This window comes from Armigeres subalbatus, chromosome 1, assembly GCF_024139115.2.
Source record: "Armigeres subalbatus isolate Guangzhou_Male chromosome 1, GZ_Asu_2, whole genome shotgun sequence".
NCBI lineage: Eukaryota > Metazoa > Arthropoda > Insecta > Diptera > Culicidae > Armigeres > Armigeres subalbatus.
The window spans coordinates 237294996-237319268 of NC_085139.1; the positions used below are offsets into that span (position 1 = coordinate 237294996).

A 24273-nucleotide genomic window follows, 5' to 3' on the forward strand; every position below is an offset into this window, starting at 1 on the left:
TAAAAAATTAAGTGTTGTGCGAGTCTTTCAAAATCATGATAGTTTCGATGCTAATCAAATTTTGTCCACTTTTCTGAGGGAACCAGGCTCCCGGGAACACTTCCGGACGTAGCCAATGTATCCAAAACCTCTCAGAAACTCATTTATTGAGCTTGTCTTCCAAAATTATGGAGTTTGACATGTCGCAAGATGAGTTTTTTGCTAGGCGGGATTTGTCCAATTTCTTGAGGGAACCAGGCTCCTGGGAACATTTTCGGATGTGGCCAATGGGTCCAAAACCTCTAAGAAACTCATCTATTGAGCTTGTCTTCCAAAATCATGGAGTTAGGTGTGTCGCAAGATGGGATTCGGTGCTTATCGAAGTTTGTCCACTTCCCTGAGGGAACCAGCCTCCCGGGAACACTTCCGGATGTGGCCAATGTGTCCAAAACCTCCTAAAAACTCATCTATTAGGATTCTATTTCAAAACCATGAAGTTTGACATGTCGCAAGACTGGGGTGGTGGACACTTGAAAAGTGTCCACCACCCCAGGGATACCCCAGGGAACCAGGTTCCCGGAACATCCGGAACCATGTCCTGGTGATTCAAATGTATCAAAACTAGCTTCTGATGCTGGTCAATGATGATTGACTACGTTTGCATCAGCATTCTGGTCACTTTCGTTCATTTATCAATGGTTTTAAAAAAATGACCCGTTTTTGACTGCACCTGACCCAGGACCCCCCTAAATAAATCCGGCCGGATTGGCACCATGGTCAAATCAAGTCATGTACAAAAAATAGACATGATGATGCTTCTTCCCTGAAAATTTCATGGCAATCGGACCAAAATGGTTATTTCAATTTTGATTTCTAGGTCAGACCGAAACGAGTTAACAAGCTGCCATTACAGACGGGATGTAATGGAATGGTATGAACCGAATAATAAGACGTTATATCAACCCACCAAAATGCCCAAATTTTCGTCCCAACGAAAAATATTAGGCAATTATCATAGGAAACTTGAGAAATGGTGCAAAGTCTAAAACTCTAAAATCTATGTCAAACTGTCTAAATTCGCTGCAATGTTAAAGAGAAATCATCGACGAAGAGAAATCAATTAACGGAGTTACGCCCTTATGATCATAAGCGATGATGATCTGTGGATAGCTCGTACTAATTGTGCTGATTTGCTCATCTTTAATACTTTAGCATAATCAATTAATTTGAAGGTAAAATAAGGTTTTTAAAAGAATTTATATAATCCATTTTGTGCTCGTCACGAGAAGTATTGCATACTGATATAAAACTGATCATATTCGGGGACATACGCTTCACGACTAATTTCTTTTGATAACCTCCTTCTTCTGTGACTTAAACTCTATTTGTTGCGTAACCGTTAGGACAATACAAATATTTAAAAACAACTATGTCTCTCCCCCCCTCTCGGTTTTTTTTTTGCCCAAAAATAGTAGGGGAGGAGGTTCGGTTGTGGGCACCCTTTTGTGTTTGGTCCATAACTTTGGCCCTGGTTGATCTTATGTCGATATTTGCATAGCAATCGAAAGCTAAACTTATAACCTTACTAGCAAAGAAATTAATATGATTTCATCGATTTAGAAAAAATACTGACAATTTAGAAAATTTGACGTTTTTGGACATTCTCATTTCGTGGTTCGGTTGTGGGCACCCTTGAAAACTTAGCTAAAAATAAAGAAGCATGAATAAAAACCACCCAGATTTAAAGACAAGGAATAGTTTATTCATTCTAAAAGCCAGGAGACGCTAATGATGCTTCCCTCGGTGCATTAAGGACGATGTTAAAAAATCACATAAGAAAGGTCTAAATAGCACTTTAGGTAAATGGGTTTTAATTTTTCATTGATTTACGTTTTATTGGTAAGCACCACAGTCAAAAAATCCTGATTAATCACCCTAGCGGCAATAGTGCCTTTCTCGTTCATTCCATTCCATAATATTTTGGCCATAAATTTTGATCCCATAGTCCGATCTGACCAATTTTCAATAGAAAACAATGGGAAAGCATTCCCTGTCGAATGCAACTTGTTGCAAGCAAATTGGTCAACGCTTTGTTCCAAAAAGTGTGTGTATAATGACTAGACATGCCCAAAGAACAAAAATATTAAATAAACTCATTATTTCGAACAATTATGTCAAACTAATTATAAAAACTGCCTTAAAACGTTTTTAAAAATAAGTTAAGGGACAAGTAAAACGATATTGAATGGTTTATCAATAAAATGAGAGTGCCCATAACCGAACCAATAAAGGTGCCCACAACCGAATTTCGCAGCCTTTTGGAACGAGAAGAAAAAAAAATTCGCGCTAAAATTTTAATGGCAATCGACATTGGGCCTCAAAATAGTTCAAATTTACTATCCACATAAGCATTAGAACTCACTTTTTGAATTAAATCACTTCAATTTATGACACTTTGAAAAAGGCCAAAAAATACTTTCGTGATGTTTTTCTTGTACGGAAAATTTATTTGTTTCAAGTTCAAAGTAGAGATGCCCATCCGGTTTGCTATTGAGCACAAAACATCATGCTAGTATAGCAAACAAATGACGGTTGTCAGAATGACAGCATCTCTTATCTGTCAAAAGATACATAGGGGTGGCCATAACCGAACGGTGCCCACAACCGAACCTCCTCCCCTATTTTAGGGGGCAACAAAAAAAAATCGGGTAATTTTGAGGATTTTCAAACATTCTTTAACAAGTCCGAGGAGTTTAAAAAATAGTAGTTTGTGCAACAAGTTGCAAAAAGTTGATTTTTTCAGCACGACTTGTACGTTTACCCAACGAGGCTTGCCTAGTTGGATAAATACTACGAGTGCTGAAAAAATCGAGTTTTGCAACGAGTTTCACACGCTATTTTTTGCAATGACGAAAAATGGACTTTAATATGATAAATCTGAACCAAAGTTGTAAAGTCTAGTTTACTCCACATGATCGGTCTTGCAAATAAATTATGTTGCTGCAGAGAACAATCAGATTCCATGTTACCGTGCCACATTGCATAGTTCGATAAGCCGTGAAGCGATAGATGTACTTGCCTTTAGAAATTTTTGATGTCATGTCCATCAAACTATTTCATTTATTACGCGGCGCAGAGAATACACTATTTGAACACTTACCCAAGCTTACCCAACACTTACCCAATTCAGCAAAATGTAGTCATGTAGCTACTGTTCTAATGTTAGTTTTTCATTATAGCACCCACATGAGTGTTATAATGAATATTATGCAACCCATTTTAGTTGCATAATGTTCATTAAAGCACCCATTTCGTTGGTATGGAAAAGTAGGCCGTTTTATCACTCAAAGACCAAGATATTATGATCAGGAATTGCAAAAATAATTATTTTATTTATTTTTTGTTATCTCCCGCTCCTCCAACCCACCCTGGACCTTTCGGAGACCAGTAGGACATAATTTAAATTAAATATTTGTAACGGCCTTATTTGACTTCCAAAATGTATTTAAATTGCGTACGTAAGCAATATTTAACAAAAATTCCGCGGAAAAAATTTAAATTTCGTTTCGTTTCGAAAAATTTCAAATAAATAGGCTTTGATTCCGTCTCGTTTCGTGGCATCGCAAAGACATACATGTTTCGTTTCGCTTCGTCTCGAATCCCCATAGGCATCTCAACTTTCTTTTCGTTTCGTTTCGACAAGAAAAAGTGAGTTATCGTATACCCTTGCTCTAAACCCTAACTGTATTTGTTCTACATTAATTGCTCAAAAGAAAAATCATGTATTCCGCCATTTTGTTCTGTACACTGGGGTCGCTTTTTATGCTGTTTTTTTACGCGGGTCGCATTTTACGCGACTTTTTTACGCGGATTTTAGGATCTACGCGGTTTTTTTTGCGCGATTTTTCCAAAAAGTCTTGAAATCACGTGAAAATTGTAAGTTGTTTATAGTAATTGTAAGTTGATTATCGATTTTAGCAAAAGTCGTTTTTTACGCGGCTTTCAAAAAAATATTCTAAGCCTTTTTCAAGGGAAGTGAGTATTTAATAGAGGTACGATGCTATGTCATTAGAGCGAAGGCCGTCGAAGGTCATTTGGCCGCAACCGTTAGGCCGAATGAGAAGTGAGAAATGAGAAGAAATGTTTAATGTGTGAAATGTGAGAAGTGAGTAGCAAGTAGGGAGAAGTGAGAAGGCGATATGAGAAGTGACAAGTGAGAGCCGAGAAGTGAGTGAGTAGCAAGAAGGGCGAAGTGAGAAGGAGATATGAGAAGTGACAAGTGAGAGCCGAGAAGTAAGTGAGAGCCGAAAAATGAGAAGCTACAAGTGAGAAGTGAGATTTAGAAGTAAGAAGTGAGAAATTTGATACGAGAAGTGAGATATAAGAAGTGAGAAGTGAGAAACGAGAAGTGATAAGTAAAAGCCGAGAAGTGCATGGAGAGAAGTGAGATATGAGAAGTGAGGAGTGAAAAATAAAAAGCAATATGTGAGATGTGAGAAGTGAGAAGCAAAAAGAGAGAAGTTAGAAGGGAGAAGTGAGTTGTGTGATGTGAGAAGTGAGAAGCAAAGATAGAACAGGACGCTTTTATCAGCCACCTGGGGGAAGCGAGAAGGCCGACAAAGGTGCCACAACTGAGGCCTTCTCCTTCCTTGGAAGATCGACTATGGCCGAAGAGGCGATTGGTTCTCCACCCACGGACCTAACAGGGATCCCCGGGCCTCGGATGTTGCACGCCATAGTTGATCTTAAAGCGAATTGCTAGATGATCACTGTGGGTGAAACCCTCGTCCACCCTCCAGTCCAAGTATGGTACTAGACCGGGACTGACAAACGTTACGCCAATCCATGACTCGACCCCGTTCCTTCTGAACGTGCTAGCGGAACCATAATTGACTAGCACTGCGTCAAGCTTCGCTAGCGCCTCTAGTAACGCTTGACCCCTTCGATTGAAGCAGCGGCGGATATGACGACCGGCTTACGGCATGCAGGGAGGCCATGCAAGGGTTGATACTTAGGTGTCCAGAGCCAGATCAACGCAAGTTAGGAAAGGGCATCTGAGACTACTCCCACCCAGCAGGCAAAGCTTGGTGACAAGATTGGACAGCGGTTACAAGGCCCGCCACGGTTTTAGTGGATGGAAGACAGATAAGCCATTCGCCCACTCGCCGTTTCGAGTCAGTGTCATCCAGCTCTACTAAGAGGAGAGTAGAATGCCAGACTGCCAGCCCTCGCTTTCACAATATTACGATATCCAAGACAAGGTCCGTTAGCTCGCGACCAGAATGCCATAATCAGGATCTTGCTGACATTGATACTCATGTGCCAATTAGCACCACTTGGGCTCCTGTGTGCTTTGAGCGGCACACGGTGGCTTTGATAGGGCCTGCTTGCGGACACATGCAGCTTTTTGTAGAGGTTTAATAGAGCCCGCTGCCAAGCCCCACCATGTCCTAGGCAGGTCCCCTAACTCGCAGAGGCCGTGGGGAGGGGTCGTTAAGCCCTTGGACATAGTCCCTGCTGCACTCTACGTTGTGATAGGGGTGCAGTGGAGCCCGTAGGGCGTTGACCCGAGAAGGCGCCTTCTCGGCCGAAAAAGGCGAAAGGCACCAACCAGACGCAAGTCCATGTACCACAAAGAGCATGCACCATATTTGAAACAGGTCGAAAGACCTTCGGTTTACGTTTTTATCCTTGCTCTATACTCTTCGCATGGACATTAGTTCAACTGTATCGTTGCTACCAACTGCTCGAGTCATTAGCGCAATAGTGAGCGGACTGTAGAATCCGTGAGTCGCAAGTAGGGTATCAGATTGTCACGCGTGGAGTCACTAAGCGCTAGAGCTAGTGACTTTTATGATTGAAATTAATTATCATTCCGTGTCCAGCCACCGGCCAGTAAGGTTCGTTATATAACCGCTCAAAACTCCAATTTTATTCTGTAGTGTATAAGTGAATAAATGTATAGTCTGTAGTTCAAATAAATGTTTGATGTAGAGTGTAATAAATGTAGTGTAGTATCAGTGTAATAAAGTGTTTTTTGCAATTCCTGATCATAATACCTGGTTTACAGTTGGCGTTTGAGTGATAAAACGGCCTACTTTTCCATACCAATGACATGGGTGCTTTAATGAACATTATGCAACTCAAATGGGTTGCATAAAATCCATTATAGCACTCATTTGGGTGCTATAATGGAAAACCAGCATTAAAACAATAGTTACATGACCACATTCAGCTAAATTGGCTTGGGTGAGTGTTCAAATAGTGTATTCTTTGTGTCACGTAATAAATGAAATAATTTTATGGGCATGACATCCAATTTTCCAAAGGCAGGTTTATCTATCGCTTTATGGTCTGTCGAACACACAATGGGGCACGATAATATGGAATCTGTTTGTTTTCTGCAGCAACATGATTTTTTGGTAAGATTGGTCATGTTAAGTAAATAAAATTGTACCATTTTGGTACAGATTTATCATATTTAAGCCCATTTTTCGTCATTGCAAAAAATAGCGTGTGCAACTCGTTGCAAAACTCGATTTTTTCAGCACTCGTAGTATTTATCCAACTCGGCAAGCCTCGTTGGATAAACGTACAACTCGTGCTGAAAAATCATCTTTTGCAACTAGTTGCACAAACTACTATTAAACCTACGATACGGTGAATTACTTACCTGGAACCTGGAAATACCTACCTGCATACGGGAATCCTACATACTTACCTGGAGAACTACAGACTGCCGGAAATAACTAGACGATCACAGGAAACACGGTGGAACACTTGGTAAAGGCCACAACATTGGTGCCGTGACCAGGATCAGTGTTCCAAGGATTCGGGCGGCGTCGGTAAGGACAACGGACAAAGGACCTACGCCATTACACTATCTTTGCAACTTGGTGCATTGATTGGGGAACAAAGGACTTACGCCATTACGCCATCATTGCAAATTGGTGCATTGATCGGAGTAGAAAGGACTTTCGCCATTACACTACTAGCTATTTTCGCGCCAACTTGGTGGCGCAATTGGGAGTCATTGGAGTAACCAATAGATTATCAGCGTACAAGGCCTGTTAGACAGGCTCACAAGGTGAGTACCTGTCCAACAACTCCTAATAAGGTTTCAAATCTACCTGGTTCCCTTTTCTGTCCCAATCGGTATTTCTTGTGGCGAGGACTTGACGGTTAAGTGCGGTTGGACGGAACATCTTTATTCTGGATCGGAAACTACCATCGACGGCTCGACGGTGGTCTTTGGCAGGAGCTTGGCCACTCTTTTGGTACTAGGAGGACCTTATCGGACAAGGGTCAACCGTTTGCGGAAGTTGCTGTTGAATCTAAAATACAAGGCCTATATAGACAGGCTCACAAGGTGAGTACCTGTCCAACTTCCTTTTGTTGTATCGTGAGGTGCTTCGCTTGTGCTATATTCGCAGTAATTACCCGGAACGGATCGTGGGTCGGTATCAGTTTCGAGGAGTTGGATTTGGATCACGCTCTGAATCGCCATTTTGAATTGGTCATCCAGTTGATGAATGCAGGTTCCAGAGAGATATTAAATACAAGGCCTTGTTGACAGGCTCACCAGGTGAGTACCTGTCCAACCCCAATACTCTCTCTTGGAAAGGTTCCCCGCTTTGCCATACATTCACAGGACCCTCCTGGCCGATATTATCATCATCTCGAGGCAGCATGGGTGGAAAGAAGCTGAAGGCCATGATTCATGTGAGGGACAGTACCGTGTATTTCCTGACCCGAACGGAGAAGTTCCTGAAAAGCACGCAGGCAGCGGATGAGAACCAAATACGGTTTCGGTTAGATAAGTTGGAGGCCAATTGGGAGGAGTTTGAGGGAATTCAAGCAGACATCGATTCAGCGGAGGACGATGAGGACAACTTCGAGATGCATCATCAAATCAGGGTGAAGTTCTAGGAGAAATATTTCTAGGTAAGGGCATTGTTGGTTGGCAAGTTTCCGCAACAGACGCAAACGCAATCGTCACAAGGGTCTTCTTTCGTTCCTCATTTGCAATCGACTAACGTAAATTCTAACGTACGACTTCCTCAAATGAACCTTCCTGAATTTGATGGAAGTTTTGAAAAATGGCTACCTTTCCACGACACATTCAAGGCCCTGATTGATTCCGCCCCGGAGTTGAGTGGTATCCAAAAATTCCACTACTTGAGGGCTTCTCTGAGGGGTGAAGCGTTGAAGTTGATCGATTCTTATCCGATGAGCGAGGCAAATTACGTGGTTGCGTGGAATGGTTTGGTTGCACGGTTCTCCAATGGCTACTTGCTGAAAAAACGCCATTTGAATGCGATGTTTGAGTTCCCGAAAATTCGAAAAGAGTCTGCTTCATGTATCCACGATGTCATCGACTGCTTCGAACGTAACACCAAAATCTTGGACCAGTTAGGAGAGCAAACCACCGGCTGGGGTGCGATGCTAACGCATCTGATGGTATCGAAGTTGGATGAGTCTACACAGAAGCGCTGGGAAGAACATGTATCAGACGAGGTCGAGCCATCTTTCGTCGTCCTGGTGGAGTTTCTTAAAAGGCAAACAAGGGTTCTTGACGCTGTGCTAGTCGACCAAAAAGTACCTCTTACTCAAGCTCAATATCCCTCAATCGGCCGGAAGTCACGTCCTTCAAAGATCTCGGTCAACTCGGCGACCTAGCGGGGAAACCTTCAAACTACGTTTCATGCGGAGAGCAGCATTTGATCTCGCAATGTTCCTCCTTCATTCAACTTCCGGTCGACCAACGGCTGCATCTGACCAATTCCAAACGGTTGTGCAGCAACTCCTTGGGTCGAAATCATCTAGCGCGTGATTGTCCCTCCAACTATAGGTGCAGAACTTGCTCCAAGAAGCATCATACCTTACTACATCCGCTGCATCCGTGGTTTTCTGGTTCAGGTTCTACTTCCAGTCCTGTTTCGGAAGCTTCAAGGATTCAGGGACAGACTTCAACTGCTTTGGAAGGTACGAGTTCCGGAGGGTCGATTACAAGTTCTGTGGCCGTTTCAACAAACGCAGCAGTTGGGCATCCGGGAAATCACGTCTTCTTGCTGACGGTGTTGCTCAAGATCAAGGATAACTGGGGTAGGACTCATCTTGCGCGTGGCTTGCTGGATTCTGGATCACAAGCAAACTTGATGTCGGAGAGACTCTGTCAGCTACTAAAGCTTCCACGGCGCGCTAAACGGGTGGAAATTCATGGTATTGGTCAAGCGCGAAGGACAACGACACACGAGGTATCTTCTTTCATTTCGTCACGTATTCGGAACTTTTCAACGTCAATGGACTTTCTGGTACTGGGGCAGGTCACAGCTGATCAGCCATCCTCTTCTCTTCCACTGACAAATTGGGCACCGCCATCCGGCATGCAATTGGCAGATCCCGAATTCAACGTGTCAGGACCGATAGATCTGGTACTTGGGTCGCAATACTTCTACGATTTCCATATACTCGATGGTGGCCGGATTCAAATTCGCAAGCTCGACAGTGCTCTTCCAGATTTCGTCAATACCGTATTCGGTTGGGTAGCTGCTGGTGAATCTGAATGACTTGGAAATAAAACGGTGGTTAATTGTCATCTAGCGACTACAGAAACTCTCGACTCGATGATGGAAAAACCAATACGATCCAAAGATGAAGAAAGACTGCGAGCAACACTTCCAAGCAACAATCGATCGTGACTCTAACGGTCGATACATAGCACAGTATCTGAAGAAGACTGGTTTCCACGAGAATATCGGTGATTCTGGGAACACGGCTTTGGGACGATTCGATCAACTGGAGAGGAGGTTATGAAAGGACCCAAATTTACATCGACAGTATAATGATTTTATTCAAGAGTACCTAGATATGGGTCACATGAAGCTTGTCCGGACATTGCAAGATGTGAAGGATGAAGGACCTCCCACACCATCCTGTCTAAGAAAGCAGTTCATCAACAAAGGTCAGGGTGGTATTCGACGGCTCCGCAAAGACTTGTACTGGTTCGTCGCTTAATGATGCGCTCCTCACAAGACCGGTCATCCAGGACGATTTGCTAGATCTCATGATCCGATTTCGCAAGCACACCGTAGCATTGGTGGCGGATGTGGCTAAAATGTATCGCCAAGTGTGTATTCATCCCCTCCAATGTATTTTGTGGTGGTTCACGCTAACCAGCCCAATTCAAATTTTCGAGCTTCAAACCGTAACGTACGGCTTATCTCCGTCATAGTTTTCGCCACGCGTTTACTAAAACAACTCGCATCAGATGTTGGTAGCAAATATGAGTATGCTGGCACAGTGGTGCCGAATGACTTTTATATGGATGATTTTCTCTCAGGAGCAGATACGGTTGAGACGAAGAAGCTTAGAAAAGATGTGCAGTCTCTCATGGCTGAGGAAGAGTTCGAACTGCGGAAGTGGAGCTCGAATTCTTCAGATGTGTTGAGTGGCTTGCCTCCTGATGCACTTGAGGATCAATCGACGCTTTATCTTGATGCAGAGCAGAAGGTGAAGACGCTAGGAGTGGCATGGGAGACGGGAACGGACTGTTTACGCGTCGACATACCTACACTAAGGGAGGAAGAGCACTGGACGAAGAGACTAATCTTTTCAACGATCGCTCAACTGTACGACCCTCTCGGATTAGTTTCTCCGGTTGTGGCATGGGCGAAAATACAGATGCAACATCTTTGGTTGGTGTCTGTTGGCTGGGACGACAAGATCCCATACGAGATTTGTGGAAACTGGAAGGATTTCTATGAGCAGCTTCCACTGCTGCAAAGCTTCAAGGTCCCACGTTGCGTTTTCGTCCCACAATCAACAAATTCCCACTTCCATGTATTCTGCGATGCATCGGAAGCCGGATACGGGGCGTGCATCTACGCGCGATCTACCAATGGGGAAGGTGAACACATCTTGCAGCTAATCGCTTCCAAATCGCGGGTAGCACCAATCAAACGGCTCAGTTTGCCACGTCTCGAGCTGTGAGCAGCATTATTAGGGGCAAAACTCTACGCCAGGGTCTCCGCAGCATTAAGGATGGAAGGCACTCCTTGTCACTTCTGGTCAGATTCTACGGTCACTTTGCACTGGATTCAATCTCCCCCGAATACTTGGCAAACCTTTGTTGGTAACCGTACATCTGAAATTCAGCTCCTAACACACGGACATAAATGGGCACACGTAAAAGGGACTGATAACCCAGCCGATCTTGTGTCACGCGGCATGCTACCAAACGAATTCATCAGCAACACGCTTTGGATGCATGGTCCACCCTGGTTGAGAGACGATGAAGAAGACTGGCCAAAACAATCCCATCAGCTTCCACCCCAAGAAGACGTTCTCGAGCGAAGAAAAACGGTTTTGGTATCACAAGTATCGTCCGAACTGAACCCACTTTTCGAACGATATTCTTCCTATTGGCGCTTGATAAGGATTACTGCATACTTGCGCCGGTTTATCAGTCGATGTCGTTCAAATAATCAGCAACAGGAAACATTCCTAACCACACATGAACTGACAGAAGCGAAGGAAAACCTAGTGAAACTGGTGCAGCAGGAAACATTTGCTGAAGAAATGAAGCAACTAAATCAAAAAGGTCCGTTACCGAAGAAGTTCCCACTCAAAAATGGTCACCCTATCATCGATGAGAAAGGCATCCTCCGTCTTGGTGGCCGGCTTCACCATTCCAACGAAAGCTACCAGACCAAACACCCAATAGTTCTCCCGAACAAACACCTGTTCACTAGCCTCGTCGCCGCTCATTTTCACTCACTCTGTTTTCATGCTGGTCCTCGCATGACTTTGGCGACTATCCGCCGTGAATTCTGGCCAATTAGCGGTAAAACTCTTGCCAACCATGTGTGTCGAAAATGCGTCAAATGTTTTCGACAAAACCCTGTCCCTGAAGCCCAACCTCTTGGCCAACTCCCACAAGCACGAACCGTTCCTAGTCGCCCATTCTCTACAACTGGTGTAGATTTTTGCGGGCCTGTATACCTGAAACCAGTTCACCGTAAAGCAGCCCCACAGAAAGTATTCATCGCGGTCTACATCTGTTTTGCCACCAAGGCAGTTCACTTAGAACTGGTGTGCGATCTATCGACCGATGCCTTCATCGCCTCCCTTCGACGATTCATCGCTCGACGTGGAATTCGGAAGAGATCCAGTCTGATAACGGCACAAACTTCCAAGGCGCGAAGACCAAGCTCAACGAAATGTACCGCATCTTCAACAGCAAGCACGACCAGCAAGCAATCTTCAACGAATGCAGCAGCAAAGGTATCACTTGGCAATTCATCCCCCCACGAGCGCCAAACTTCGGTGGGTTATGGGAAGCGGCGGTGAAAACTGCGAAAACCTCCCTATCGAAGACAATTGGAGGACACCAGCTATCATACAAAGACATGGTCACCGTACTGTACCAAATCGAGGCAAATATGAACAGCCGACCATTGACACCGCTATCCGAAGATCCAGCAGAACTTGATGTTCTTACACCTGGACACTTCCTCGTTGGTGCCCCATTGAACAGCCTACCGGATCCTGATTATACGACATTTCCATCCAACCGTCTGCGACACTACCAACAGCTGCAACAAGTCATCGAAACCCACTGGAAGCGATGGAGAAAGGAGTACCTCACCGAGCTCAATCAACAGTGGCAAGCATCCCAACCAGCAGCAGATATTTACGTTGGCCAGATGGTGCTTCTTAAGGAAGTTGGAAAATCTTCGATCACTTGGCCACTCGCACGAATTATAGCAGTTCAACCCGGCAGCGACGGTGTCGTTCGTGTGGCTGTCATCAGGACCAAATCTGGCACATACACGCGAGCCGTCAACAAACTATTTCCACTGCCTATTGACGAGGACATCACTCATCAGTACAACAGCAAATCAGCAACAGCAATAGCTAAAAATAGAGAGAGTTAGAACTATATAATTACCATTATTGTGCAGGCATAGAATAGCAAAATTAGCTGTAAATTAACTATCGTAAATTGTAGGTGGCCGGCAATGTTTACGTTTTTATCCTTGCTCTATACTCTTCGCATGGACATTAGTTCAACTGTATCGTTGCTACCAAACTGCTCGAGTCATTAGCGCAATAGTGAGCGGACTGTAGAATCCGTGAGTCGCAAGTAGGGTATCAGATTGTCACGCGTGGAGTCACTAAGCGCTAGAGCTAGTGACTTTTATGATTGAAATTAATTATCATTCCGTGTCCAGCCATCGGCCAGTAAGGTTCGTTATATAACCGCTCTGTAAAGTCCAACTGTAGTGTATAAGTGAATAAATGTATAGTCTGTAGTTCAAATAAATGTTTGATGTAGAGTGTAATAAATGTAGTGTAGTATCAGTGTAATAAAGTGTTTTTTGCAATTCCTGATCATAATACCTGGTTTACAGTTGGCGTTTGAGTGATAAAACGGCCTACTTTTCCATACCAATGACATGGGTGCTTTAATGAACATTATGCAACTCAAATGGGTTGCATAAAATCCATTATAGCACTCATTTGGGTGCTATAATGGAAAACCAGCATTAAAACAATAGTTACATGACCACATTCAGTTAAATTGGCTTGGGTGAGTGTTCAAATAGTGTATTCTTTGTGTCACGTAATAAATGAAATAATTTTATGGGCATGACATCCAATTTTCCAAAGGCAGGTTTATCTATCGCTTTATGGTCTGTCGAACACACAATGGGGCACGATAATATGGAATCTGTTTGTTTTCTGCAGCAACATGATTTTTTGGTAATAATGGTCATGTTAAGTAAATAAAATTGTACCATTTTAGTACAGATTTATCATATTTAAGCCCATTTTCGTCACTGCAAAACATTGCATGTACAACTCGTTGCAAAACTCGATCTTTACAGCATTCGTAGTTTTTATCCAACTCGGCAAGCCTTGTTGGATAAACTAGCAACTCGTGCTGGAAAAATGATCTTTTTGTAACTAGTTGCACAAACTACTATTAAACCCACGATACGGTGAATTACTTACCTGGAACCTGGAAATACCTACCTGCATACGGGAATCCTACATACTTACCTGGGGAGCTACAGACTGCCGGAAATAACTAGACGATCACAGGAAACACGGTGGAACACTTGGTAAAGGCCACAACACCTTCGGTTTTTTTACGCTATTTTCGGGATTTAAGCGGTTTTTTACGCGGTTTTTCAAAAAGGTTAGGATACATGTAAAAACCACAAAAAAATTTATTTTTTTATATCTTTATTATAGAGGTTTGCAGCCCTAGGCTGGCTCACCTCTTAACACAAAAAAATGATTTTAGTGAAGTTGTTTTTTATGCGGTTTTTTTTCGCGGTTTTGATTTACGCGGAACGTATCCCCCGCGTAAAAACCGACTCCAGTGTATAGTCCGCCTTGCCACCAATTATAGGAAGAAATGGTGATACAATTACAGGGGTTCTCAACCGGTTTCCACAAAGTTTAACTTATTATTACAATCACAAATGTCATTGTTTGAGCATGTAGGAGTGAAATATTCAAAATTTGAGTCACTATAATGGATAATATTCATCTTCTGAGGGGGTTTCACTCAGGATGTTGATCACCAGGCTAACCATCGGAAAAAATATGGATCTTTTAACAATTTTAATGTATAAACCACAACGATCGTCATACATCACAATATCGTCCAATGAGAGCATTATTTAGCATAATGAAGCCTACATATCTTCATTTTTAAGTTAAGTAAGTTTTTTTTTCAGAATTCAAATCCGAATAGAAAGAATTTGATAGTATTCGTTTTTGTATACAATCACTATAAGTAGCTTTTCATGAGAGGCATCTATCACAAACTGAAATAAAAATATCTGCTAGATTAAAAACTGGAGTTTTGATGTAATTATTACCATAATCCTATTGGTACTCTAGACAAGTATTTGCTAAAATGATTTCTCCTGAAAATAGATTTCCTAAAGTTCCTGAAAAATGCCTGCCTGCATTCTAAATGAGTTTTTGAACACCAAATTTGATGTTGATGCAACCGCTCACGACTTGAGAATGAATGGACCTCTTTAGGAGAGAGAATGTTATGACTTGAAAACCTTGAAAACCAAAATAAACTTCCAGAAGATACGATCCATAGCACATTTTTAGTCCTACGAGAAGGTGCTGGATTTGTTGAAATCAAAAGTTCTAAAAGGTTCTAAACATTGAAAGCGCCTTCTTTTTAAAATTAATTTTCAAGATTTTCATATCAGTTGGCTCGGTTCAGTTGAACTAAACTTTTGATTAATGTTTAAATAAATACTGAAAATTACAATTGTTGCCAATACCTTTTTCGTAATTCATATAACTTATGGAAAAATTGACGAAGAAAAAATAAATCATTTTTGATTATCAAATATTTTGCTATTCTACATAATTGTTGGCCTGGAAAACCATAGGAGGGGTTTAGTGTCAAAGATTAATTAGATATGAATATTTAATAATAAATCTCATAATTATCAATGGGTGGTTGCGAAAAAGCTGTCTCATCACGGTGATGCTTAAATGATCTGCATTCATCACTCTTTGTTTCAGTCGGTGGTTAGTAATATTATTTTTTTAGTGGGTTTGTGAAGTCTGCATTTTTTCCATGTCTTAACGAGGAAAACTCAAAACAAAACAAAAACTAGAATCACTTAAACGACCACCCAGTGGGAGCTAATTAGCTTCCTTCCAATGCCCGTGCCTGATTCGCCGTAGAACTATCAGCTCAATTCTGAATCTCTCGTGGCCGTTCATTACCCTATAAGCCGCGAAAGATTGAAACCTATTATAAGTGAAACTTTCGAAAGATCTGACTTCCCTGCGGCAAAGTTTAGTCTGCACTTGTACTTTGCAGGTGTCCCATAGAAACCTCCGAAATAGTGCTCCCAAACAGTCACCCAACCACAAATATCACGAACCCATTATCACGATTCTCGACCCGCAGGCCACATTGCCATTCAAGCCATCAACGCGTGGCTGATGTTGTCACGTATTTGCGACAAAACTGGAATTTAGGGTGCAGGTTAACTGCATTAAGACGTGGTTGCTCCCCAGCATCATCGTCTGCCGTTGTTGGAAGTGCTTTTGCTGTTCTGTTTTTTTTTGTCCTCGCAGTCCATGGAATGCTTCAAATGTCCCTCGAATCGCACGCACCACTTTCTACCCGTTGCGCCACTTCTTGCCCATCAAATGCCAACCGAATCCAGCTTCATCACAGAGTAAAGGATTCTTTTCCGAGGGCAAGGGCCGACGGAAAGCCAAGGGTGGCGGAGGTCCTCTTAGTACGTGTGAAGCAATGTTGATGGTTGCTGTTTTGTTTTGTGCCACAATTTTCAACCGGACAGAAGGGTTCCCTTTGGGAGCAAGAGAAGAAAAAACAGGACCAAGTATCAGAGTACCCTCAACTGAAGAAGACCAGTCAGTGCATCACGTTCGATGATTAATGCTTCCCAATAAAGCTTTCCACTTGTGCGCAAAACTTTTGACCCAACCCCCCACCTTTTCGCTTTTCACCCCATCTCCCGGGAGTTCTGATTCTTGTCTGATGATGTCGGGTTGATGGTTCGTCGTTGTTTGTGTGTTTTGTTTCGGAATGCGAACACATCAGAGGAGACTTTTGCTGCATTGCTGGTGTTGCTGCTCACTGCGCTGGGCTTGGTCGCGAACGCGCGAGTTTAGTGGTCGACGTGCTCTTCTTTCGGGGTCCGGAAAGTGCCAACGGACCGTTGCTGATGGAAAAAAGTAGTCCACCACATTGGACAGCAAATGAACGCTGCTGAGCTGCCGCTAGTTGCAGGGAAAGGTTCACCAAGTGCGGGCTGAACTGCAGCAGTAGTGGCAGTAAGTAGCGACGATGAAGTGCGGTTGAATTTTTCATTCCACACAATCTTGGAATCCATGGATGGACTGGAGTTTCGGTCTGGTTAACTGGCTCTGACCGAATGGACCGAATGCAGTGGGGAGATGGGTTGTGAAGAATTTGAAACATTGTACGGCAGTTCGGTTTATGTGCTTTATTCACTCCTTGTTTGTCATGTCAAGTTTTTGAATACGATGAAATCCATTTAAGCTGATCCCTACGATTCCTAGAATCTGAAATTTTTGAACATCAGTTCACAATATTAGTAATTCGTGATATATATGATGTAGGAATGTAACATAAAATATCTCACCAAGTTGGTGTCCTTCTCTTTTTAAACTTGCTTTAAACACTAAAGCTTTAGTCAAATACCGTCCCATCACCGACTCGTGGCAAAATCACATCCAATCTTCACCAACTTTAACACGGGAATCTTATCCAGCAGCGTTATATCCTTCCTCATCCGGCACCAGCAGACCCAAATCCTCGGTCGGACCTCCCAAACCGGCCGATAAGATAATTTATATTCGAAAAACTTACGCCCCGAAATCCTTGTGAATAAAAAAAAGGTCCGTTGTTTCCGTTTGGCTCCGGCAAACCTCCCGCAATGATGGAACAAAGATGGAAGACTTTGGTTTACCCAGGCGACGACCGACCGTGAAACAGTCGAGTGTGATTAAAGGATTATGTTTCGGGTGGTGTTGGGAGGGGCAAGGCCGACTGACAACCCCGGGATTAGTCGTTGAACGAGGAAGTATTGCGGACTTTGCACCGTGCTGAATAGCGCGGCCCAGCAAGTGTGGCGAACTAACGCTGCGAGACAAGTGCGATATGTTAAAATCGTCGTCGCAAAGATCAATTCTTCAAATCAATATTGTTTGAAACTGCGATCCATTTTTTTAAATTTAATTAGTTATCAGTAACTTATTTCTAGCTCCAAGATGTTTTACATTACTACTTGGAAAGCTCGCAAAGTTCAATTCAAAGCATCGGCCAAAAATCCAGTTCAATCCGGTATTGACAATAAGAAACCGGAAATTTCCCGTCAGGAAAAAGTTCCATATTTATTGGATCACGAACTTTTGCGGTAAAATTGGAACGGGAATGGGAAACGAACGAACGAACGAACGATTGAAAGATTGACACAAGACTCAAATATTGGTTCAAGCTTTTGACACTTTAAGGCGAACATTTGATAAAGGGGATGATAAAGTCCAACACGAAGCAGGGAGGCTCTTCAGCCGTTAACGTTTCTGGTTGTAGGAAGGAAAGATGAAAAGAGGTATTCGGTTATTTACACCAGAATGAGCATCGAAATTTGCATGCATTCCGATTGGTGAAATATTCGAAACGGTAAGCCGAGGATTTCGCATCGGGCAGAGACAAATGAGAGGTGAGCTGACGGAATGGTACGAAGGCGGGTGGTTGAACGAACCGTAGGGTCTGTTATGTGAAAGCTCGAGCCTTTCGAGAAGTAATCATCGACTCTTCTCGTTTGCAGCTGATGATTTTACAACAACCTACCAATGCGGAGTGATGCTGCCTTCGTCAGACAGGCAGCCGGTGATGTAGCAGGATGGTTCGATTCCAAGCCCGATTCCAATAAATAGTGAAACAAAAGCAATGTGAGAGTACATATCCTCGTATCCTCACAAATTCCGTTAGAAAATCGAAAAATTATTTCTCCGAAGCAAACCTCAACAGTTTTCCCCGGAATTTCTGACAATTTGTTTTCGATATTTCTGGGACTTTCTTTAGCTAATTTGAATGAATTTCCCTCAAAAGCGTCCACGAAAAATTGTTCATAAATTTATAATTTTTCAGAATTTGTATTAGAATTCCTCTAAACAACGCCGATGTCCCAAATATAATTCTGCCGAATTTCAACGTTCCGGGAATTCCTCCGGAAGTTCCTCCGGGAATTCCTCCGGAAGTTCCTCCGGGAATTCCTCCGAAAGTTCCTCCGGGAATTCCTCCGGAAGTTCCTCCGGGAATTCCTCCGGAAGTTCCTCCGGGAATTCCTCCGGAAGTTCCTCCGGGAATTCCTCCGGAAGTTCCTCCGGAAGTTCCTCCGGGAGTTCCTCCGGAAGTTCCTCCAGGAATTCCTCCGGAAGTTCCTCCAGAACTTCCTCCGGAAGTTCCTCCGAATTCCTCCGGAAGTTCCTCCGAATTCCTCCGAAGTTCCTCCGGGAATTCCTCCGAAGTTCCTCCGAATTCCTCCGGAAGTTCCTCCAATTCCTCCGGAAGTTCCTCCGGGAATTCCTCCGGAAGTTCCTCCGGGAATTCCTCCGGAAGTTCCTCCGAATTCCTCCGGAAGTTCCTCCGGGAATTCCTCCGGAAGTTCCTCCGGAATTCCTCCGGAAGTTCCTCCGGGAATTCCTCCGGAAGTTCCTCCGGGAATTCCTCCGGAAGTTCCTCCGAATTCCTCCGAAGTTCCTCCGAAAGTTCCTCCGAAAGTTCCTCCGGGAATTCCTCCGGAAGTTCCTCCGGAAGTTCCTCCGGGAATTCCTCCATAAGTTCCTCCGGAAGTTCCTCCGGGAATTCCTCCGGAAGTTCCTCCGGGAATTCCTCCGGAAGTTCCTCCGGGAATTCCTCCGGGAATTCCTCCAGGAATTCTTCCGGAAGTTCTTCCATGAATTCCTCCGGAAGTTCCTTCAGTAGTTCTTCCGGAAGTTTATCCAAAAGAATTTTCACGGAATTTCTGAAAAATTCCTTTTAAATTTCTTTCCAGAAAATTTCTTTAAGAAATTTTCTGAAGTTCCCTGAAGTTCGTTCAAGAATTCCTACGGGCTTTCCTTTAGAAGTTCTTGCAAGAATTCCTCAGGAAGTTCTTCCGGGAATTCCTCCGGAAGCTCCTCCGGGAATTCCTCCGGAAGTTCCTCCGGGAATTCCTCCGGAAGTTCCTCCGGGAATTTCTCCGGAAGTTCCTCCGGGAATTCCTCCGGAAGTTCCTCCGGAAGTTCCTCCGGGAATTCCTCCGGAAGTTCCTCCGGGAATTCCTCCGGAAGTTCCTCCGGGAATTCCTCCGGAAGTTCCTCCGGGAATTCCTCCAAGAATTCCTCCGGAAGTTCCTCCGGAAGTTCCTCCGGAAGTTCCTCCGGGAATTCCTCCGGAAGTTCCTCCGGGAATTCCTCCGGAAGTTCCTCCGGGAATTCCTCCGGAAGTTCCTCCGGAAGTTCCTCCGGAAGTTCCTCCGGAAGTTCCTCCGGAAGTTCCTCCGGGAATTCCTCCGGAAGTTCCTCCGGGAATTCCTCCGGGAATTCCTCCGGAAGTTCCTCCGGAAGTTCCTCCGGAAGTTCCTCCGGAAGTTCCTCCGGAAGTTCCTCCGAGAGTTCCTCCGGAAGTTCCTCCGGAAGTTCCTCCGGAAGTTCCTCCGGAAGTTCCTCCGGAAGTTCCTCCGGAAGTTCCTCCGGAAGTTCCTCCGGAAGTTCCTCCGGAAGTTCCTCCGGAAGTTCCTCCGGAAGTTCCTCCGGAAGTTCCTCCGGAAGTTCCTCCGGAAGTTCCTCCGGAAGTTCCTCCGGAAGTTCCTCCGGAAGTTCCTCCGGAAGTTCCTCCGGAAGTTCCTCCGGAAGTTCCTCCGGAAGTTCCTCCGGAAGTTCCTCCGAAGTTCTCCGGAAGTTCCTCCGGAAGTTCCTCCGGAAGTTCCTCCGGAAGTTCCTCCGGAAGTTCCTCCGGAAGTTCCTCCGGAAGTTCCTCCGAAGTTCCTCCGGAAGTTCCTCCGAAGTTCCTCCGAACTTCCGCCGGAAGTTCCTCCGGAAGTTCCTCCGGAAAATCCTCCGGAAGTTCCTCTGGGAATTCCTCCGGAAGTTCCTCCGGGAATTCCTCCGGAAGTTCCTCCGGGAATTCCTCCGCAAATTCCTCCGGGAATTCCTCCGCAAATTCCTCCGCAAATTCCTCCGGGAATTCCTCCGCAAATTCCTCCGGGAATTCCTCCGCAAATTCCTCCGGAAGTTCCTCCGGGAATTCCTCCGGAAGTTCCTCCGGGAATTCCTCCGGAAGTTCCTCCGGGAATTCCTCCGGAAGTTCCTCCGGGAATTCCTCCGGAAGTTCCTCCGGGAATTCCTCCGGAAGTTCCTCCGGGAATTCCTCCGGAAGTTCCTCCGGGAATTCCTCCGGAAGTTCCTCCGGGAATTCCTCCGGAAGTTCCTCCGGGAATTCCTCCGGAAGTTCCTCCGGGTATTCCTCCGGAAGTTCCTCCGGGAATTCCTCCGGAAGTTCCTCCGGGAATTCCTCCGGAAGTTCCTCCGGGAATTCCTCCGGAAGTTCCTCCGGGAATTCCTCCGGAAGTTCCTCCGGGAATTCCTCCGGAAGTTCCTCCGGAAGTTCCTCCGAATTCCTCCGAAGTTCCTCCGGAATTCCTCCAGAAGTTCCTCCGAATTCCTCCGGAAGTTCCTCCGAATTCCTCCGAAAGTTCCTCCGGGAATTCCTCCGGAAGTTCCTCCGGGAATTCCTCCGGAAGTTCCTCCGGGAATTCCTCCGGAAGTTCCTCCGGGAATTCCTCCGGAAGTTCCTCCGGGAATTCCTCCGGAAGTTCCACCGGGAATTCCTCCGGAAGTTCCTTCAGGAATTTATCCAAAGTTAATCCAAAAAAAATTCACGGAATTTCTGAAAAATTCCTTCCAAATTTCCTTCCAGGAAGTTTCCTTAAGAAATTTTCTGAAGTTCACTGAAGTTCGTTCAAGAATTCCTCCGGGCTTTCCTTTAGAAGTTCTTGCAAGAATTCCCTAGGAAATTCTTCAAGAAATTCTTCCGAAATTTCCACCAGAAGTTAGTTGGGAAGATTCTCCATTGATTCTTCGAGAATTCTTCGGCTTCTCCAGGAATGCCTCGGAAAGTTCCTCCCAGAATTCCTCCCGAAATTTCTACAAAAGTTCCATCAAAAACTAAAACTAATTGTTCGTGACCACACAGGGAGAAATGGTCGAATGTACAAAACGTCGGAAGAGACGAAAGGTGGAAAGGTACAAATCTCGAAAAAGGACTTCTTTTCTTCTACTTCTCGAGTAGCACACATTCACAAGTTTGTTGCCGCAACTTATATGCGACCACATTTGGTCACATTCAACCAAACAACCAAATCTGTTTAAACTTTGCCACGTGGATTCCTTCCTTCTTCCTTGCTTTCTTTTTTATCATTATTTTTTCTTATTTAATCACTCTTCTTCCTCTTCCTTTTTCCTTCTTCTTTCTACTTTTCCTCTTTCTTGCTTCTTCCCTCATATTTCTTTTCCCATTTTCGTACTTTCTTCCTTCTTGCATCTTTCATCTTCTTTCTCTCTCCCCCCTCTTTTTATTTCTTCATCATGTTTTCTTTTTTTTACTTTTCCTGCGTTCTTTTTTCTTTCTTCTTCTTTCTTATATCTGTCTTCGTTTTGTGATATTTGTCCTAATCGACCTTTTATCCCTTTCGTCCTTTTGCCCGTTCGACTTTCTATTCCTTTCGATGTTTTGTATTTTCGATATTTTTGTCCTTCCGGCCGTTCATCCTTTCAACCTTTTTTCCATTCGACCTATTGCCTTTCGACCTTTTGTCATAGAGTCCAGGTACGGAACGACTTAGCTAAATCAAACAATTGACAGCTTTGGCTGTTGATGCACGAACACGGATTTCCGTAAGTTAGTTAACGTGCAGAAGGTTAAGACTTTCTCAGACCTAAGTGATTTCATCGCCGCGACAGAATCGCGTGGCAATTGTCACGTGTGTTTCAGGGAACCTTTATGGCAAGGTTACAGTCTTCCGCACACATCAAAATCGTAGTACATGTTTGAAAGGTGCTCGAGGGAAGACCAATGTCAGCCACCCGGACGACTGCGTGGAGCCGGTTAAGTAACCGTTGAAAATAGCCTTCGTGGCCTGCGTGTTTGGGGACGTAGGGCCATGGGCGCAATAAGTGCAAGTGTATTGCTGATCAAATAAAACAAAATGTTCGATTTGCGATCAACTCAATAACGTGGGCATCCGTTGCACAGCTTGTCCTTTTGACGGCACTGTCCTAACCAGTGATTGCAGCTCGCAATATACCGACAGTAAGTTGAACACATCTCATATCAAAAATTGATGACTCGTCAGAATGCATTCCGACCGACAACGAACGCTCAGCGGGAGCTGAACACACATTTCAAAATCTCTATCTCTCGGTGAAAAATACACCTCTGTCGTACGGCTCGATGTTCGCTGGCTGGCAAGGAGATACAGATTACGACAAGCAGCACCGCATCCTCACAAACATGAACACGTTTTCAAATGCTGACTTTTGACTTTCACTGATCTGCCAGGGCCGAAGAAAAGCTCAAGCATGCAATAATACGATGCATGGTGCACACCGATCGGCGCCACCCAGTTGTGCCCCGCTTTCGCAATTCACATACCGATTGACTTACGTTTCCCACACATTCTGACGACGACGATGATGATGGCGCGATGACGACGAAACATAGCGGCTGATGGGGGGAGAAACTGGAATGCAATCGAAAAGTTTTCTCATTTTCTTTACCGGTGTGGGTGGGTGGCTTTCTGCCAGGAGCAGTCGAATGGGCGCTTCAGCGCGGCGATGTAAGCAAGTTCTCGCCAGCCAGCTACAGAGTACAGGCAGCACTCCTTGCTTTCATGACTGACGTCGTCGTCAGCGAAGACGACGATGGGCGATACGATTTGGCAAATTGAAAATACTCATACGAGTTTCCGGTTCCTTGTCGGTTTGTTCGAATGTTGCGAAATGCACTTCCGCCGCCGATGCTTCTCCGCTGTAAAGAGAGGAGGGACGCCGGATGCATGCTCGGAACAGTTGAACCCTGTCTTACTCAGCCGCGCACGGCTCTGCACTGACTACATGACTGTGTAACTCAATTTTCGGCGGAAGAAAGTTTCTTCGCGCGTATTCTCCGTTTTTCTTTTCTTTCTCTCTGTGTTGAATTCACTTGTGAATGGTAACCTTGAAGAGCTTTTGGAAAGAAAATATGTTTCAATTTCTGCTGTGCAGTGAAGGATTCATTACTTTGTGCAATTGCTCTACATTCAACAATTGATGTAGATTTCCGCACGACAGTGATCTGGTTTGGATCATTTGGAATAGTATGAAGTTGAGAAGTACTCTCGAGAACTTTCAGAAAATGTTTCAGCTTTTATATTTGATTTCTGTATCTTTGTTATCATTATTTGGCCTGTGTAGTAAATTCAACTCGGTCCATCGTCTTCCCCCTGTTCGATACACCTTGCTCGCTGCGCATCTCGCTTCTTGTGCCTGCTTGATCGTAGTCGAAAGCCATTTTCACCGGGTTATTGTTCGACATTCTGGCTACGTGCCCGGCCCACCGCAGTATTCCGATTTTCGTGGTGTGAACGATGCATGGTTCTCCCGACAGCTGTTGCAACACGTGGTTTACTCGCCTCCTCCATTTACCATCTTCCATGTGCA

The 24273-nt window shown here is 44.3% G+C and overlaps 2 protein-coding genes across 2 annotated transcripts; both read left to right on the forward strand.

Moving 5' to 3' along the window:
• Positions 1–7668: 7668 nt before the first annotated feature.
• Positions 7669–9548, forward strand: LOC134207110 (uncharacterized). Its single transcript, XM_062682828.1, has 3 exons — positions 7669–7896; positions 8107–8537; positions 8594–9548. The coding sequence occupies exons 1-3, from the start codon at positions 7669–7671 to the stop codon at positions 9546–9548; spliced, it is 1614 nt and encodes a 537-aa protein (XP_062538812.1).
• An 85-nt stretch (positions 9549–9633) lies between these two features.
• LOC134207112 (uncharacterized) lies at positions 9634–10971 on the forward strand. Its single transcript, XM_062682829.1, has 3 exons — positions 9634–9788; positions 10015–10130; positions 10214–10971. The coding sequence occupies exons 1-3, from the start codon at positions 9634–9636 to the stop codon at positions 10969–10971; spliced, it is 1029 nt and encodes a 342-aa protein (XP_062538813.1).
• The last annotated feature ends 13302 nt before the right edge of the window (positions 10972–24273 follow it).